The sequence below is a fragment of the Durotheca rogersii genome (assembly GCF_024521655.1).
Source record: "Durotheca rogersii strain YMJ 92031201 chromosome Unknown GGS23scaffold_20, whole genome shotgun sequence".
Lineage (NCBI taxonomy): Eukaryota > Fungi > Ascomycota > Sordariomycetes > Xylariales > Xylariaceae > Durotheca > Durotheca rogersii.
The window spans coordinates 238,134-254,045 of NW_026251251.1; the positions used below are offsets into that span (position 1 = coordinate 238,134).

Genomic DNA, 15,912 nt, shown 5'->3' on the forward strand with positions numbered 1-15,912 from the left:
TGTATCGCCTTTACAAACCTTACAGTGGATTGTTAGGCCTTGTTTTCCTCTTAGCTACTGGCTGTTGCTTATTGACGCTGAGCTAGGTGCACAGGGTATTAGCTCAGCTAACGATGTTGGGAACGAATAGGTATTTGAAATAAAAGTAACTTTGTTAGAGAGAGCTTAAGTGTGCGCATTCTGATTAGAGTGTACACGTTTCGGCATGCGGATGACTCTTGGTCCTGCACACCTTAAGTAGCGCGTGGGTTGGCTCTCGTTGCTTCGCTGTCTTATATTTAAGGTATACAAAACGTTAACATAAACCTACACTGTTAATCAATTGAAAAAAATAAAACCAGGTGCTAGAAATAGCTTAGATTTAGTATTTTACAATTAGTTGGATGTTGCGTACTTTTTATTAATTTAACTAATTACAATGTTTTATTTTAAATACTTTAAATGCTTTACCTTCATATACTATCTTAAATTAAGCATTACCATTTAAATCTCAAGAGCTACTAGTAACGTTTAATAAATATCAAGTTATAAATGCATATTAAATAAATATTAACGAGAAACTTAATTTAACTTATTAATTAATTTAATTCTTATTATATTATTTTAGTATTACGCTAAAATAATATACATTAGAAATAAATACCTTATTTGATTAAAGCGAAAGTCTAGACATTAAAAGTAAAGAATCCTACTATAAAATAGAGGTTTTTCCTAAAAGTAGATATGCAACTCCTTCTCCTTAGCTTTCAACTAATGACTATTTATTGCAACTACTTTGAACACAGACACACACAGACACACACAGACGCATACAGACACATACAGACACATACAGACACATACAGATACACAGCATACCGGCAACAAAAAATGTACACAGCTATCAACCGACTCGCCGAATCCCAAGTGCCGCTAAAGAAGATCGGTCAAGGCTTTTGTGGCACTGTCTGGGGGGAGAACGACCACGACCACGAACATCTCCACCTTGCGCTGAAGCGAGAAGACGGCTGCCCATGGCGCTCCATTGTACACGAGCATCGGATACACGAGCAGATTCTTAAAGCCATCCAAAATACTATTAGTGATGGCGACTTCGGGAAATTTCGAGTCAACTTTCCATTTTGTGAAGGACTCCTTACCAGAGACTCGCCACACTGGTCGCAAATCCTCCCGCGGCTTCCTCCAGCCTTTGAGCCTTGCAATGCCCTGGTGAATGAGAGGATTCCGTCTATGCCCCACCGCGTCCGCATACTATTATATCGCACCTTTCACCCAGAGGTTATGGGTCACCCAGAGGTTATGGGACTCCCAGCGGCAGCCACTGTCATCAACAACCACTGCTTAGTCCGCCCATATCTAGGACGTCGCCTGTTCGGGCCACGAATGATTCCAAGAGCTCGGCCCAGCCGGTTGGTGGTGTTTGGCATTCAGAACTTCCTCCTTCATCTCGACCAAATTGACCAGCTCGGTCTCCCAGCCAAGGATTATGCTGTTGCTATGGCAGACACCCTCGCGTTCCTCTACTGGACGGCCAGAGTCGACGCAAATGACGTCGAATTTGTCCTGGCTCCTACTCGTAGGTCCTCCTCCGAAGCCGCGGCAATCAGCCCAGGAATCGGATCCGTCATGTTCCAGTCCGAGGCCCTTGGAACCCACGCCATGTGGGTACTCGACTTTGATTGTTGTAGGGACATGGCAATGGACGAGGCCGGGGTCAAACAGGCGGCTACGGCCTTCTTACGCAACGATCCGTTCTTTCCTAGACCACCGAGTAGTCGTGATACGACGGCCTCTGAAGAGCAGCTCTGGGATACGTTCCAGTCACGCTTCTTAGAAACGAGTCACTCGATCCTAAAGGAGGAGGGGAAATCTGTGCAACAGCTACCTGTGTTGTTGATAGAGGAGATCGTGAGGACTTGTAGAGAGCGGCAGGGCCCTGGTGCCGTTTAATAGGTGTGCCGAGTTGAGGGTATTAGACTAAGTATCGCAAGATAAAAATGCTAATTTTTTCCACTAACATTCTATCATAAAGTTATCACGTAGATCGAGGGAGCTACGTGTGCGAGAGCGCGCGCGAGGAGCTATCTCTCACGAACAACGAGCAACGGAAGGACGAGCAAAGGAAGAATCGGTCTTAATCTATCTAAGAACTAGCTAAAGGAATAGAAGCAACGGGAGCGTATATATAGGAGCTCCTGTTGCTGAGGTAAGTAACGAAGAGGCGCGACCTCCACGTGGTAATTTTCTAAATAGCTTTAAAATGAATAGGAAGCGATATAATAATAAGGGTAAATATTAGGGGTTTTTAATATATTAAGAGGTAGCCTGCAGGGGGGTGACCCGTGGTTATGTGATACATAGTAGACTACACATAGAAGAGGTTTCGTTTGCGCTCCTTGCGTGGATGACGCCGCCGCCCCTGAGTTCCCAGACTAGCGACGATGTAGGTATTCCCTCGGTATGCCAGATCCTGGGCACTAAAACCGAGCGTTAGAACGCGTTTTTACCATTCAATATTATCATAGACACAAAAATCAATCTTTACACGCCGAGGCAATGGCTTCAAGATACAAAGCCGCCAAGCAGTAAGACCGTCACGAGCAATCCCAGCCGCTTTCGCGGCCCGAGCGAGTTTCGGCTGCGAGACCGATCTTCGGCGGGGTTGCGAAGCTCGGCGGGATCGGGGTTCAAACCAAGGCACAGCCAACAAGCTACCTACGGAGAATATAGACTCCTCCGACCGCCGACCTCGACGAAGAGGGAGCAAGAAATACAGGGGACGGGGAATCGAGGCTGTGTCTGTTTCCCGAGCTGCACCTTTCTGTGATGTCGAGTCGCAGGCGATGACGCGTGACCAGAGAGAGTACCGTCCCGATAGGTATGGGTATAACTCCCGTACGCTCCCCCTCTAAGTACGCCGTAGGTGAAGTTCTGTATGAACTTTTGACCTGAAGAACAAATCTCTTCGTCCGTTGTACTACGTTTCCAGCACCCCATTTCACGACTATCCCTTTCGAACCGAGGCAAGCGCTGAGCCGTAAAGATGCCGACCGCAAGCAACGGGAACTCGAACGGCGTCGACCCCGCGTCGACGCCGCTCTGCAACATCGTGACCCCGGTGGGCATGCTCGGGTACGGCCTCGACGAGGGCGAGGTAGCGGCCGCGCTGAGCCGCTTCGTCGCGACAGGCGTCCCGACGGCCATGATTCTCGACTCGGGCTCGACTGACAGCGGGCCAGACCGCCTCGCCTTGGGCGTGATGGGCAACCCGCGGACGTCCTACTACCGCGACCTCAAGAAGCTGCTCGGGCTCGCTCACGCCTACCACGTCCCACTGATCTTCAGCTCTGCTGGAGGTGACGGCACCGATGACCACGTCCGCGAGATGCTGGGCATCATTGAGGAAATCACCGCTGAGAAGGGCAATGAGTATGTGTTCCACCCGAGAAGGAGCGGCGAGGAGATATACCGTGGAACATAATCACATACACACACGGACATGCGTAATGGTGGGAAGGCTGACTCGGCGCAGGCAGTACTCGTTCAAGACGATCGCAATCTTCTCTGGCATGCAGAAGACTCTCGTCAAGGAGCGCCTCCGAGCCGGGCTCGTAAGCGGGTGCGGGCCGTGCGTGCCGCTGCTGACGGAAGAAGACATCGAGGCGTCGCCGCGAATCGTGGCGCAGATGGGGCCGGAGCCCTTCATCGACGCGATGAAGGCAAGCCCGGACTTCGACGTGGTGGTCGGGGGGCGGGCATACGACCCGGCGCCGTACGTGGCGTACCCAGCGTTCCTGGCGGGGCTCGGCGGGTCGCAATGGGCGGAGGCGGAGGCGCGGCGCCGCTGGGGCGGCTTCACGCACATGGGCAAGATCCTCGAGTGCGGCGGCACCTGCGCTGAGCCCAAGTCGCACGGCGCCGTCGCCACCGTCTTCCGCGACGGCAGCTTCGCCATCGCGCCCCTGACCCCGGCCGCCCGCTGCACCCCCGTCTCCGTCGCCGCCCACGCCATGTACGAGAACACCCGCCCCGACATCCTCTACGGCCCCGGCGGGCACCTCGACCTCACCCAGGTCACGTACGAGCAGCTTGCCGACCAGCGCACCGTCAGGGTGCGCGGGAGCGCGTTCCACTTCCGCAAGCAGGACGGCCTGCCGTACCAGGTGAAGCTCGAGGCGGGTTGCGTCATCGGCTACCGGTCCCTGTTCATCGGCAGCATCCGCGATCGTAAGGCTTTCTCCCCCCCCCCCCCCTCTTCTATCCTCCCTCTTCTCTCCTTCGACCGTTGCTGACCGGTCCCGACGCAGCCATCCTGATCAACCAGATCGACTCGCTGTCCGCCAAGGTGCAGGCCTACGTCGCGGGCCAGCACAGCCACCTGCCCGGCAAATTCGAGCTCGACTTCCACTTCTACGGGCGGCCCGCGCCTGGCGCGGAGAGCTCCGAGGTCTTCCTCGTCGGCGAGGCGCTCGCGTCCTCGCAGGAGCTGGCGACCAGCGTGGCGTACACGGCGAGAATCGGTATTATTGTAAGTTGCTTCTTTGTCTCTCGTCGCGCCGGCTGACTGGCTAACCGTCGCCTGCGCAGCACGGGAGCTATCCGGGCCAGAAGGCGACGTCGGGCAACTTCGCGTTCGGCATCGGCGGCAAGCCCGTCATCGACCTCGGCCCCTGCTCCAAGTTCTCCTTGTACCATCTGATGGAGCTCCGGGGCGGCGAGGAGCGCTTGTTCCTGGACGCTGCAAATGGCAGCGCCGACGGGGACGGCGTCGGCAAGCCCCGCGCTCCGCTCTTCACCCAGACCGTCGCGGTCGTGGGCAAGGGGGACCGCGCCGCGCTCAGAGCCCCCGTCCCAGCACCGGACGCGCAGGCGGACGCGCGCAACGATAGCAGCGCCGCGACCCCGACCGCGACAGCGGCGAACGGGACGGCGGGCGGGAAGGAGGCCGCAGCAGCGGCGTCGCCGCCGCGCACGCTGGGCGACCTGGCGAAGGTGGTGCGGTCGAAGAACGCGGGGCCGTTCGAGATCACGTTCGACCTGATCTTCGGGTCGGCGGCGGCGTACGAGCGGGTGAAGGCGTCGGGGCTGCTGTCGGCGGCGGCGGTGGCGCGCGCGTACGGGCTGGCGGAGCGCGACGTGGTCTGGTGCGGCTTCTACGACCCGGCGCGCGCCTTCAAGGCGACGGTGCCGCGGCTCCGCGCCGGCCGCCCCGTCCCCGCCGGCGGCTTCATGGAGGACGACGTCCACGGCTCCCAGCGCCACGTCCCCCTCGTGCGCATGCCCCTGCCCGACGAGCTGGTGGCGGCGCTCGCGTAGATGGACGAGGAGGAGGAGCAGACGCAGGGGTTCGGATCGAGCAGGCTAGGGCGAGGAGGGATCAGGGTTTTCCTTTGGTCTATTATGTATTATAATACGTGGTCACGGAATCTGTAGACTATTCGGCTAATTGAAGACATTTCTCGAGATATTTTATTTGGTTTTTTTTTTTTTGCCGTTATTTAAAATTTCTACCTATTATAGACCCTAATGATCCTGGTGACCCTGATGACTCGGCGAGAAATGCAACGTGCCGCCGTTCACGTTGAATACGTCCCACGAGAGATCGCTCCAGAACTCGTTCGCGAACGCCAGGTCCGACGGCCAGGGGTCTAGGAGATGAGACGTGCTATTGAAGACGTCCTGCGACTCGACGGCGCTCGGCGCCGCCAGGCTCTCTGTCGTGTTCGCGATGGGGACCTCGGGCTCTGTGATCTCGAGGGGGGCGCCGCGTAATGTGCGGGCTGTGTTGATAGCGTCGACGATCAGGGTGGCGCCCATCCTGTCGGCTAAGCTGGGCTTGCTCGTATCGGTGGGAATAGGGGCCTGCTTACAAAGCGTCTCGAAGAGCGCCGCCGCCCGGCCGTACTCGTCTCTGGGGTGGAGCGTCACCCCCTTGAAGATGGAGTGCGCCATGATCACATGGTTGGCGGCCAGCTGCTGCTCCTCGGCATTGGACCCCTTGTACTGGACGAAGTAGCGGATGAGGAAGACCGTCGCGAAGGCCAAGCCCCGGAAGTAGTCCTTGGGCAACGTACGCTCGCGCTGCGCCACCGTCATGTTGTGGAGCTTGTCCTGCGTCTCGTGGTACCGCGAGTTCCCTATGTAGATCGAGCGCAGAGCCGCGGCCAGGCCGAGCTTCAGGAGGATCTCCCGCGAGCCCATGCCAGCGCGAGACCGCGTTATTACTAAGCTGTAGACGTACATCTTGACCACCATGATGGTGAACTCGGTCATGCTCGTCCACCCCTCGGGAAAGTTGGCCTTGAGCGTGTCGAGCTCGCTGTCGAGGAGGTGAGTGATGGAGGAATCGACGACCACGTCGTTCGAGTCGTGGGCGAGCACGTTGGTAAAGCCCGCTTTGATGAGGAGCGCACGGATCTGAAGGGCGAACCCCCGCGGGACGGTATGCTCGCTTAGAAGCGTTCGTATGTGGGCGAGATCTGACGGGGTGTTTATCATCGGAGGGACGCCGTAGTGCATGCTGAGACTAGAGAAGACTGTTAGTTGGCGATTAAACGCAATGTTGCGCTGCGACTAGACTCACGAGGTGCTGACGTAGAAGCAGCCGAGCCACGTGTTATTCCGCTCGTGAGCGCTGCCCGCCACGACTCCGATGCTGTAAAACGAAGGGATATCCCCCGCCTTGGGATTCGAGCGGTGAAGGCCCATGTAAAGGGCGGCATTTACCGCGATCCCACAATACAGCCAACTCGGATCGTCCCGTTGGCTCGAGACGGGCAGCGGCCAGGTGCAAAGAAATAGGAGTGCTTGGATTTTGCCCAGAGGCATCGGAGATCGCAAAATCTCTCCCCTCAACATCTGCATGTACGGGTCACGCAGACGAGTGAAGAGGTTTTCGTCCGACGGCACGGGTGAGCGCAATGCGACGATGATGACGATGGTCCAGAACAGAAAGGGTTGAGATTGGTAGGTGCCGTTGAGTGATATCGGGCCCAGGATAGGCATGTGAGGACAGTATAATGTGACAAATCTTTAGGGACACGGTATTTGTTAACGGGCCGCCCTGGAGAGAGTACTATTCGCTTTCGTTAAGGGGTATTAGAGAATATTATCACACGTACAGGTTGAAGATCTCGACGACCGACTGCTTGCTCACTACTACGGGGCCGAGCTCGAATGACTCGTGCCCTAAAAACTCGAAATCGTCCAGCAGAATGCCGGCTAGGGACTGCGATGCGCTCACGGACGTGTCTCGCGAGCGATTTGTGTCCGCATCCGGGCTCGTCGCCGAACTGGCCCGGGCCCCCTCTGCTAGCCTCTGGTCGCGCAGCTCCTGTAGCTCTTTCGACATGGCCTCGAGCCTCCTGGTGGTAGAGATTAGCGGCGAGGAACGACATCAACACTTGGCAGTGCGATATCTAGACCGCGAGCAGGTGCGGAGACGGACTTGCGTGCTGGTGTTCTCCGGAAGGACGGGTCCACGGTGCATGTGAGATTTCTCGCCTGGCATCTCGAGCACGGGTTGGGAAATCTGTCTTTCGAGTCGCACCGAAGCTGTCCCGAGGCGTCAATCTAGCCGTCAATGAATAGACAGCGATGCCGCGTGGCTGAACGCACCTTGGACTGCTTACATTCCGTGCAAGTCTTGACGGGACGCACCCCCGGCCAACCCACGCTCGTCGCCATCGAAGACTCGTACTCTGCCCCTGCGTGTCAGGAAGTCGTCCGCGAGTATCGCGGCTAGGCAAGGAAGATACGCGGATATGCTGCCGCTTCCTGTTGACTCCTTAGCTGGACATATATCCCGACTCTGTTGAGTTGCTTAGCTAAGTAGGGACGTCCGATAGACAGCCGCCGGGCCGGTTGCGGATATAAATAATAGAAATGCAGTTGAAGATTGAGGTTCTTGGCGCACCTGTCAAACGCGGTACTCGACGTCGAACGTGATTTGCTGGGGACTGGCCATCCCCATGTCGATGCCGATCTGGTGGTGTCGAGACGCGGCGGTACCGGTTCCCCAGCCTGACACCGACAGGCTCGCGTAAAGCAACGATTCGGATAGTCTATACCAAGCCACGGCCGCAGGCATGATACTACGTTGTAGGAGAATTTACGCAGTATGGCCCACCGAGGTATTGCCGCAGTTAGAAGAGCGTCCGCCGAAACGGTCTTACAGGCTTCGTTGAGGGCATCCCTGAACCCGGAAGGATTGCATGACCCACGTGGCCAAGCCACTCTCGACACCGCAAACTGCCTATTTCGCACGGAGTTAAGGCTTGAGTGCGACCCTGGTCTGGTCTTATGTGTGGGCACAGCACAACGTGAAGATCCGCTCTCCATCCACATCCCCCTACCTCCCCCCTTCAAGTCAGCCCTATAATGGCATTTCGGTGACGCGTTATGCTAGGCTTCTCCTATACCCAGAGCTTGTTCTATTAATTATCCTAATATTGCATCTCGTATCCAGATTTGTCTCACCGCATTGACGTGGCATCCACAGGCTCCTAAACACAATGGCTTTCGTAGATTGTTACATGCCACCCCCAGTTTATACCTTAGTAATAACGTCCTCCTCCGCCTTGTAGGAATTCGTGATCCATGCTTCACGCTAGCTTGCTCGGACATGCAACTTTATCTCAACCAATCTCTCGCTGCTGAGTATTCTACCCAGTTTCCTCTTCCCGACTATCTACGCGTTATCTCCCAAGAGGTAGTATGAATGATGACATGCTGGTTGTTCCAAGGGTAGTTTACAGGTCGATGCTCGTTAACAGGGGTCAACATATGTATAGCAGGTGGTGGACGCCGGAAAACCCGTCTCAAACAACGTTTTCATGCGTAATACGTTGCTCTTGGCAGTTCGGTTAATCCGAAATTAAGTACGTTGTGCGAATAACGGCCGGATCGGCTTCTGAGTATCTTACGTTATCAGTCAGTTAGTAAGTAAGAAACCCCAAAAGGGAAACAGGGAAAAGAAGTAGGGAGCGTGGGAAGGCGGCAATATGTGAAGATATCTATGCTTGTGTTTGCAACCTACCGGCTTCCCGAGCGAGAGAGACACTGGCCATATTGTTCCTCGTCCCGGTGCCATACTCGGAGCACTTTATCGTCGTAGCCAACGATGAATTCTCGACAGTTCATAACGTTAAGCGCGCCGTCGCTATTGAGTGCGAGATAGATGTAGCCTGTGGGTAATATCGTGGTAGTTTGTGCCTATGCCGAGTTTTACTACAAGCTGCTTGTTAAATTTGCTTAGCCACTGGGGATTAGTCTCTGTCTTCTCCAGAATCCTCTCGTTCCACGATTCCATCGTCTCTCGCGGGGGTCGAGCCACGTAAACATGTGTTCTACGAAGGTCTTAAGCTACGCGGTGCAGGGCGATTTAACACTCGTCGTGGATCCGGTCGTCTTCATCCTCGATCCTGCCGGCCCACTCGATTAACGGACATGTTAATATCCCGGCGCCGCAGCGGCTTATCATCGTCAAGTTCGAGCCTAGAGTGAATTGATGGTGCCATGATTGCATCCCGAAATTGATGGTTCGTGGGTGCCTTTGGTGCGATGGGAAGGTAAGTGAGTTCATGGAAGCCATCATTTTGAGTTGTAATATGGCGCAATGGAATTTTATTGCGCTCCGCAAACCTCAACGAGCTGGCTAGTTGCGACAATCAGATTTGGTCTGCTCGGTTGATAGAAACGAAGAGGAAAGGAAGGCTGGAGCGCGATATTTATGTACTGCCTCTACTAAGTTGGGTTGATCTGAGACGAAGTGCGGTGACTAAACAGGGAAGTACTCTAGCATCAAAGACCCGCTTGACGTAACCCCGTCTCTCTCAGACAAAGAAAGCTAGTTCCGTTCGGCGTGGCAGCCTTGAGGGATCACCGTATATCTGGAAACGGCGCGTGCTCGTTGCGTATTCTCTCCGACCCACTGCCGTCGTTAGACGCATCTTTTTAAGATCTAATATAACCTAAAGATAAACGGAGGCATCCATATCTGAGCAGCTGCGAACAGCGTAAAGGGCGTATGGTAAACTACTAGTAGATAAGACTGACATACACCAAATCCTACATTTTATCTACATCGTAACACCAGAGAGCGGAGTAAACGGGATGCTAGGGATGCTGGGAACATTAGGAACTCTAGGTACACCGGGGGTTTCAGGGACGTCAGGAGTTCCGAGGGCATCAGAATGGCTATCTTTCATATAGCTGTCGGGGCTTGGGCGTCGTTCGCTAGCCCCGAGAAGCCGGTGTCGGCAAGGAGGCCGTCGCTTAGCATGGCTGTTGGCTTTGTTTGGGTGCTTAGCACAGCTGTAGAGGCGAATGCATGGCGCAAGCTATGAGGTCCGAGAACACTACTGCTGCCGACTTCATGCTGAGCAGCTGAGAATCAGGTGTGTTAGTAAGTTGTCAAGGAGAGAAGATGGTGATTATGGATAGACTTAGCTCTATGATGTTGTGTGTGCCGCATGGCTACGGGCATCTTCTTTCGTAGATCGAGCTTCCTCGATATATACACAAATAAAGGAGCTGGTATTAAACTATACCTATGTTCTATTTCCATTTCAACACATTGTAATAGCATTCTTTCCTACGATGACTTCATATCTTGTTGTGACTGCTCCACGTCCGCTCCACGATCTCCAAAGCTTGGTCTGTTCGGGGTCCTAGCACCAGTCAACTCTTTACTTAGGAAATGCTTTGGGATAGAGATCCAATATAGCTGTGTCGTCGATATTCACCCACATATGCCCATTTTCGGGAATGATATAAAGTAATATAGAGCTCTAGGCGTATTATACCTCCCCTGGGCCCGCCACTAAGGGACCGGCAAAGTCGACTAGCATTAAAATATATGGTGATCGGTAGCACCGGTATCAGTGCGAGGGAATCAGGTGACTGCGAGCTGGCGAATGCCTCTATTCTACTACGGCAATAGACCGGTCCGGTCGCATAGTCCTTACTATGTTAACGAATCTGATACCGTTCTCCCGAATCTGTCAAGTATTAATGCGTATGATCGAAGACTTAGGACACTGTCCTATCCCGGGTGGGTCCTCGAAGCAACTGTACACTCCGTAGTTTACGGACTGGTGGCATCTTACGGACTATATGTGCCATTAATAAAAGATGCGCTATGGGTTGTATTAACTGAAATCCGCCTCGTGGCATCGTTGTCCCTCGATGTAACATCTCCAACATGACTGCGGGGCTAGGTAACCTCCGACACGAACATCGGTGTGTTTCTTGGCTATCCAATTACGTATCTGGTCGCGGTCGTTAATCCCAGACTCTATAACGCCGTAAGCATCCTCCAGAAATGCTGACAACGGGCAATACTTGTTAGATTTGAACCCGGATCATGCCACTGAGCCCTATTCAGTCGGACGAGAGCATTAACAAGGAATCGCTCCTCTAATAGCCGCGCCGCAGTGCGCATTCGAGTCCAGGCTGTGAAACTCATGTTTTCCTTGCATTAAGAACGCTTTCTCCTGAATTGCGACCCGGGCTTCGTAAACTTCAAGCGCTCATCGTAGTTGAGGAGCCGCCCTACTTCCCTAATTAGGACTAGGAGCGACGTCGGGGAGAGAAGGGCAAATTATGAATGCCGTGAACATGTTTCAATATCGACATCGACGACAATGTGGACCCAAGGACTGCCGGGCGGAGGGCGTGTCCATGCCTCGGCGAGCCGTAAAGAGGAGATAAGCTTACTCGCAGGAGGGGCATCCCGGCTGCGACGATATCAAGCTACTGTTGCAGTAGCATGGTAGCAGTGGTAGGCGGGTCTAAGATTTGCCCTTCTAGGATGGGATCATCGTGAATTCAAGAGAATATGGGGCTTAGTCTATTCGTGGCCCTGGCATAAACCACAGATGAAGGGAAGAGGAGTTCATCATAATAGCCTATTGATAACGGCTAGGGAGAAGGTGGACAAGCGTTAACGCAGACGCGAGCTGCTAATACCACCACGTCAAGGGATCCTCCGTTTGGAACGACTCTCTTTGCTGGAATATACCTACCTGATATGACTTGCATTACAAGATCGTCCCACCAAACTGGCCTTTTCATCCTCAAAAAGTGCCTGCTGGGACTCAGCAGGTCTCGCGTTGCCTTGCTGACTGGGGGTACTAGCCCGGGGGTTCAAGGGTGAATCCTGGAGAGTGATCTCGGTATCTACTGCCATGCGAGCGAGTCCTTGTCGACACGCTATGCTATAACTCCAGGTGACGAACCGGGGCGGCAAAGATTAACTATGGGTAAGGCTTATAAACGATGAAAATGTTGGGGCCGGTCCTGAGGCCGGTATGAACCTTCGCCCGCTCTGCGTTATGGTGAGATGCCCGAAGCGTGCGCGAGAATTACGTGTGTTTTCCCTCTTCTGCCCTCTATTCTCGAACCGACGAACCATTCTGCTACGTAGGCACCGACGCGTATGTCACGTCCGGCTTCGAGGATAGAAGAATTAGGTATCGGCGGCTATGGAAGATTCCAGAATTAGGCGAGTATTACGGGTTGAAGACGTGATGAAGCTCGGAGTAGGTTAGATACCTACATAGGTAGGTAGGATATAGGCACAAATATATTAGTGGATGTGCATACTTACATAAGAACCTCTATAAATGAATGAATGTAGTTTTGCTTTGCTGGTGCCAGCAGGGAGGGATGCGGCTAACTTTTCTCGGCTAGGCATACCTAGGTATAATACATGCATGGAATCGTCATAACGGGGATATGTGAATGTCAAGCCACATCAACACGCAAACGTGCGGTATGTATAAGAGGTAGGTATATACCTACTATTGATGCGTAATTATCGGTAGGGCGGACTCGACGATGGAATTCCACAGGCTGTATCTCGTTTGTTTTTCTTCTCCTCTTCCCCCTTGCTCTCCGCATGACGTGTGGTAGGTTGAGGGATGTAGATCCCGTTCCCAGTATGGGGAGATGCTCGGTACGAGATGTATGCACACGAGGAGACTTGGGTACCCAACACGCCCAACGATCCCCGTTCGAGGCCACGCCACGGGAGCAAACCCGGCATCGACCCGACTTGCTGTTCGCTACGGGGAACTCCCACGTTACATTAGGTACCTACCTAGCTGCCATGCACCGTCAGATATCGCGTTCGGGAATCTGGTACGGCTGTATCGCACCGAGGTAAGCCAAGATGGACAGGTAGATGTATGTGTGTGTGGGTGTGTTTATTGTGTTTACTGAGTATATGTGACTACGAACAAGGTCGATACGCGTCTATTGAAGGTATCGCTGAGGCAGGTTAGGGATACCTTACGGGTACAGGTAGGTACCTTGTGTAGGTGAGCGTGCACTAGAGATATCTTAAACGCAAGGGAGGGCGGTGGGCCGGACGGCGGGAAACAATGTGGAAATGACCAATCAACCCGCCGGCCACTAGCCAAAAACATCGATTCTCGCGGTACCTAGGTAGGTATAGGTAAGTATCCAGGTACTTGCCCGCCAGCGTCTTTCCGCCCGCCTTAGGTACCTTAGGTACCTAACCCATCGACAGCACGTCGTGAGGCCACGGAGCCTCCAATAACAGCAACTCGCCCACTGTCTCAACAGGCCCGAACGGTTTCTGAGACGCGTGCCAGTGTCTCGAGGCCTGCCTATCTCTGTGTCTCAGTATCTCGGCGCCCATCCCAGCCCCACCGCTAACCGGGCGAGGAAGCAGGAAGGCTTGTCTTCTCCCATTCAGCGTTGGGCACGGCGAGGTATCGCCAGCACCAGCATCCGACAGTCTGGACCGATGGCAAGCCCTATGCCCTCTTTACCCATCCCACAACATCCCAAATCAACAGATGCCAAGTTGCTCGTCCCCTGGAAACCGGGTTGGTTAACTTGCTAGGGGTTGTGCGCGTGCGAACCCTGACTGGCGTCCCCGGCCAGCTTCCCACGCGGGCTTTTACGCACACACTTGGTAGCAAAAGCTAACTCAGCGCACTTTCTTCGCTCCTATTTTTATTCCGTTACTGTACTTTGTGTCCTCTCTACACCTGTCTCGGAAGGGGGAATCCGCCGGATACTAGATTCCCTGTTTCCAGAACGGTTGTCTTTATCCACAAACGTCGAGCCTCTCCGTCCTCATTTTCGTCGATTTTTCTTCATCACACCACCCTTTTTCACCAGCTACACGCCTCCACCACATCCATCAGTTTGGCCGAGTCAACGAGTCTACCTAGGAATTCCTGCAGAATTTCTATAATAGCGCCCATACCCGTACATCTCTCCGCACACAACTATGCCGAAACGTGCTAAGAAGGTTCACTCTCTGAAAGCTCAACAAAGGGCCGCCGCCAAGCAGCTGGCCCAAGCCGAGCGAGAGGCCCCTCGTGGGAACCGACACCCCCATGGCGCCCCTTGGGTGCCAGACCCGACCTCTGCCGACACTCCTCCGCCCCCCGGTACACTAGGTCACCGCTTCTACTCGCTCCCGCAGGAACTCCGTAACGAGATATTTGCCCAGCTCCTCGTACGCCCCGTCAAGTGGAACATCAAACATCGCCCGGACTGCCCGCTTAGCACCGTACCCCTCGAGGGCTACCTCAGTCAGATGGGCAGCCGGCCGCAGATTAGTCTAGGGGTATGCGCCTCTCAGTTCCACGAGACGACGCTCTGGCGGCACTGCACCGATCCCATCACTGTCGATCCCTGGCGCAGCCGCTGGGCCCCGGAGCAGCAGAATCCGTACGTGTGTACGGCCTGCTACGACTACCGGCACCGACCCCGCCCATTTCCGACCGAGTCTAGGTTGCCTTGTCTATGTGCACGGCGTGACCATCTGGAGACGCTGCTGGTATGCCGCCGGTGGTACGCCGAAGCCGGTGCCGTCTTCTACACCCGTAACACCTTCGCGTTCGGGAACATGCGGGAGTGCTCCCAGTTTCTTACCTTCCTGTCACCCCGATGGAAGGCGTTAATCTCCAAGGTTAGCCTGTTGGTCTTCACGCCATTGCCGAAGCCGGCGGAGCTCGTCCCCAAGACTGCCATGGACGAGCCGATATACTTGGATATCCCCTGCGAGGGTAAGAACAGCTTGGGACAGGCATGGCAGCTTCTGCGAGACCTTCCGGCCCTAAGCGAGCTCGAGTTGGATGCCATCCTGCTAACACGAGAACACTACGTCGAGATATTTCGTAGATTTGTATTTCCCAATCTCCGCCGCATCAATTTCGTCCAGTCCGATCCGCACCAAGTTACCAAGACGTCGCGAGATTTCGTGTGGCCGCGATTTGGCGCCCGGATGGTCATCGAGGACAGCCGTGTGGCTCAATGCGTGGCCCGGCACATCAGGGGGCTGGAATACGTGTGGGCGCCTTGCCACACATCCAACAGCCTGTTGCTCGTAACGCCGGAATTCCATAGGTACATACGATTGGTCCGGGCCGTAAAAGACGCTTCGAATGAGGACGAGGATCGTGAATAAAATGAATGCAGGATCCACGACCGCTCCCCGTGGGGAGTGTCGTACTCGATCGAGGTCTTGGTATTGGCCCTCCTCCGAAAGCCACCCCGGGCCGCTTACCTGTCCAATGGTTGCAGGACCATATAACTTCTCTGCTACCGCAATGATACATATTTTACTACATCCACTCTTACGATGATTAGAAAACTTTTACCGAGGCGTTTCCAAGCGGATATTAGCTTCCCTTCTTCGGTTCAGCAATCCCCCTTCCGCCAGCCTATCGCACGCTACCCTACTCTTGACGCTCTCTCCGACCGCCGACGTTGTGCATCAACTATCCTCAGGGTGGGGTGAGAATAAAAAGGCGCGGTATTCTACACGACCATTGCTCGGACAAAGGACATAACCCGGCGCTCGTATCTGATCACCAGATACAATCCGTGTTACAAAAGATTCTCCCAACCCACTTCGCTCTTATCTCA

General features: G+C 54.2%; 4 protein-coding genes across 4 annotated transcripts; 3 read left to right on the top strand and 1 right to left on the bottom strand.

The window, feature by feature from the left end:
• The first annotated feature begins 822 nt into the window (after window positions 1–822).
• On the top strand, window positions 823–2,017 carry GGS23DRAFT_578281 (zinc finger protein-domain-containing protein). The gene has a single exon (XM_051516984.1). It carries the CDS (start codon window positions 871–873, stop codon window positions 1,948–1,950), a length of 1,080 nt encoding a protein of 359 aa, XP_051369706.1. The 5' UTR covers window positions 823–870; the 3' UTR covers window positions 1,951–2,017.
• Window positions 2,018–3,043: 1,026 nt separating this feature from the next.
• GGS23DRAFT_598879 (uncharacterized protein) lies at window positions 3,044–5,316 on the top strand (the record flags this gene model as incomplete). Its single annotated transcript, XM_051518849.1, has 4 exons — window positions 3,044–3,429; window positions 3,533–4,227; window positions 4,308–4,528; window positions 4,588–5,316. 4 exons carry the CDS (start codon window positions 3,044–3,046, stop codon window positions 5,314–5,316), a joined length of 2,031 nt encoding a protein of 676 aa, XP_051369707.1.
• Window positions 5,207–7,864, bottom strand: GGS23DRAFT_204331 (fungal-specific transcription factor domain-containing protein). Its single transcript, XM_051511817.1, has 5 exons — window positions 7,618–7,864; window positions 7,448–7,554; window positions 7,122–7,364; window positions 6,584–7,030; window positions 5,207–6,526 (listed from the first exon to the last, which is right to left on the bottom strand). Exons 1-5 carry the CDS (start codon window positions 7,684–7,686, stop codon window positions 5,524–5,526), a joined length of 1,869 nt encoding a protein of 622 aa, XP_051369708.1. The 5' UTR covers window positions 7,687–7,864; the 3' UTR covers window positions 5,207–5,523.
• Window positions 7,865–13,975: 6,111 nt separating this feature from the next.
• Window positions 13,976–15,538, top strand: GGS23DRAFT_204367 (uncharacterized protein). Its single transcript, XM_051511818.1, has one exon. It carries the CDS (start codon window positions 14,267–14,269, stop codon window positions 15,449–15,451), a length of 1,185 nt encoding a protein of 394 aa, XP_051369709.1. The 5' UTR covers window positions 13,976–14,266; the 3' UTR covers window positions 15,452–15,538.
• The last annotated feature ends 374 nt before the right edge of the window (window positions 15,539–15,912 follow it).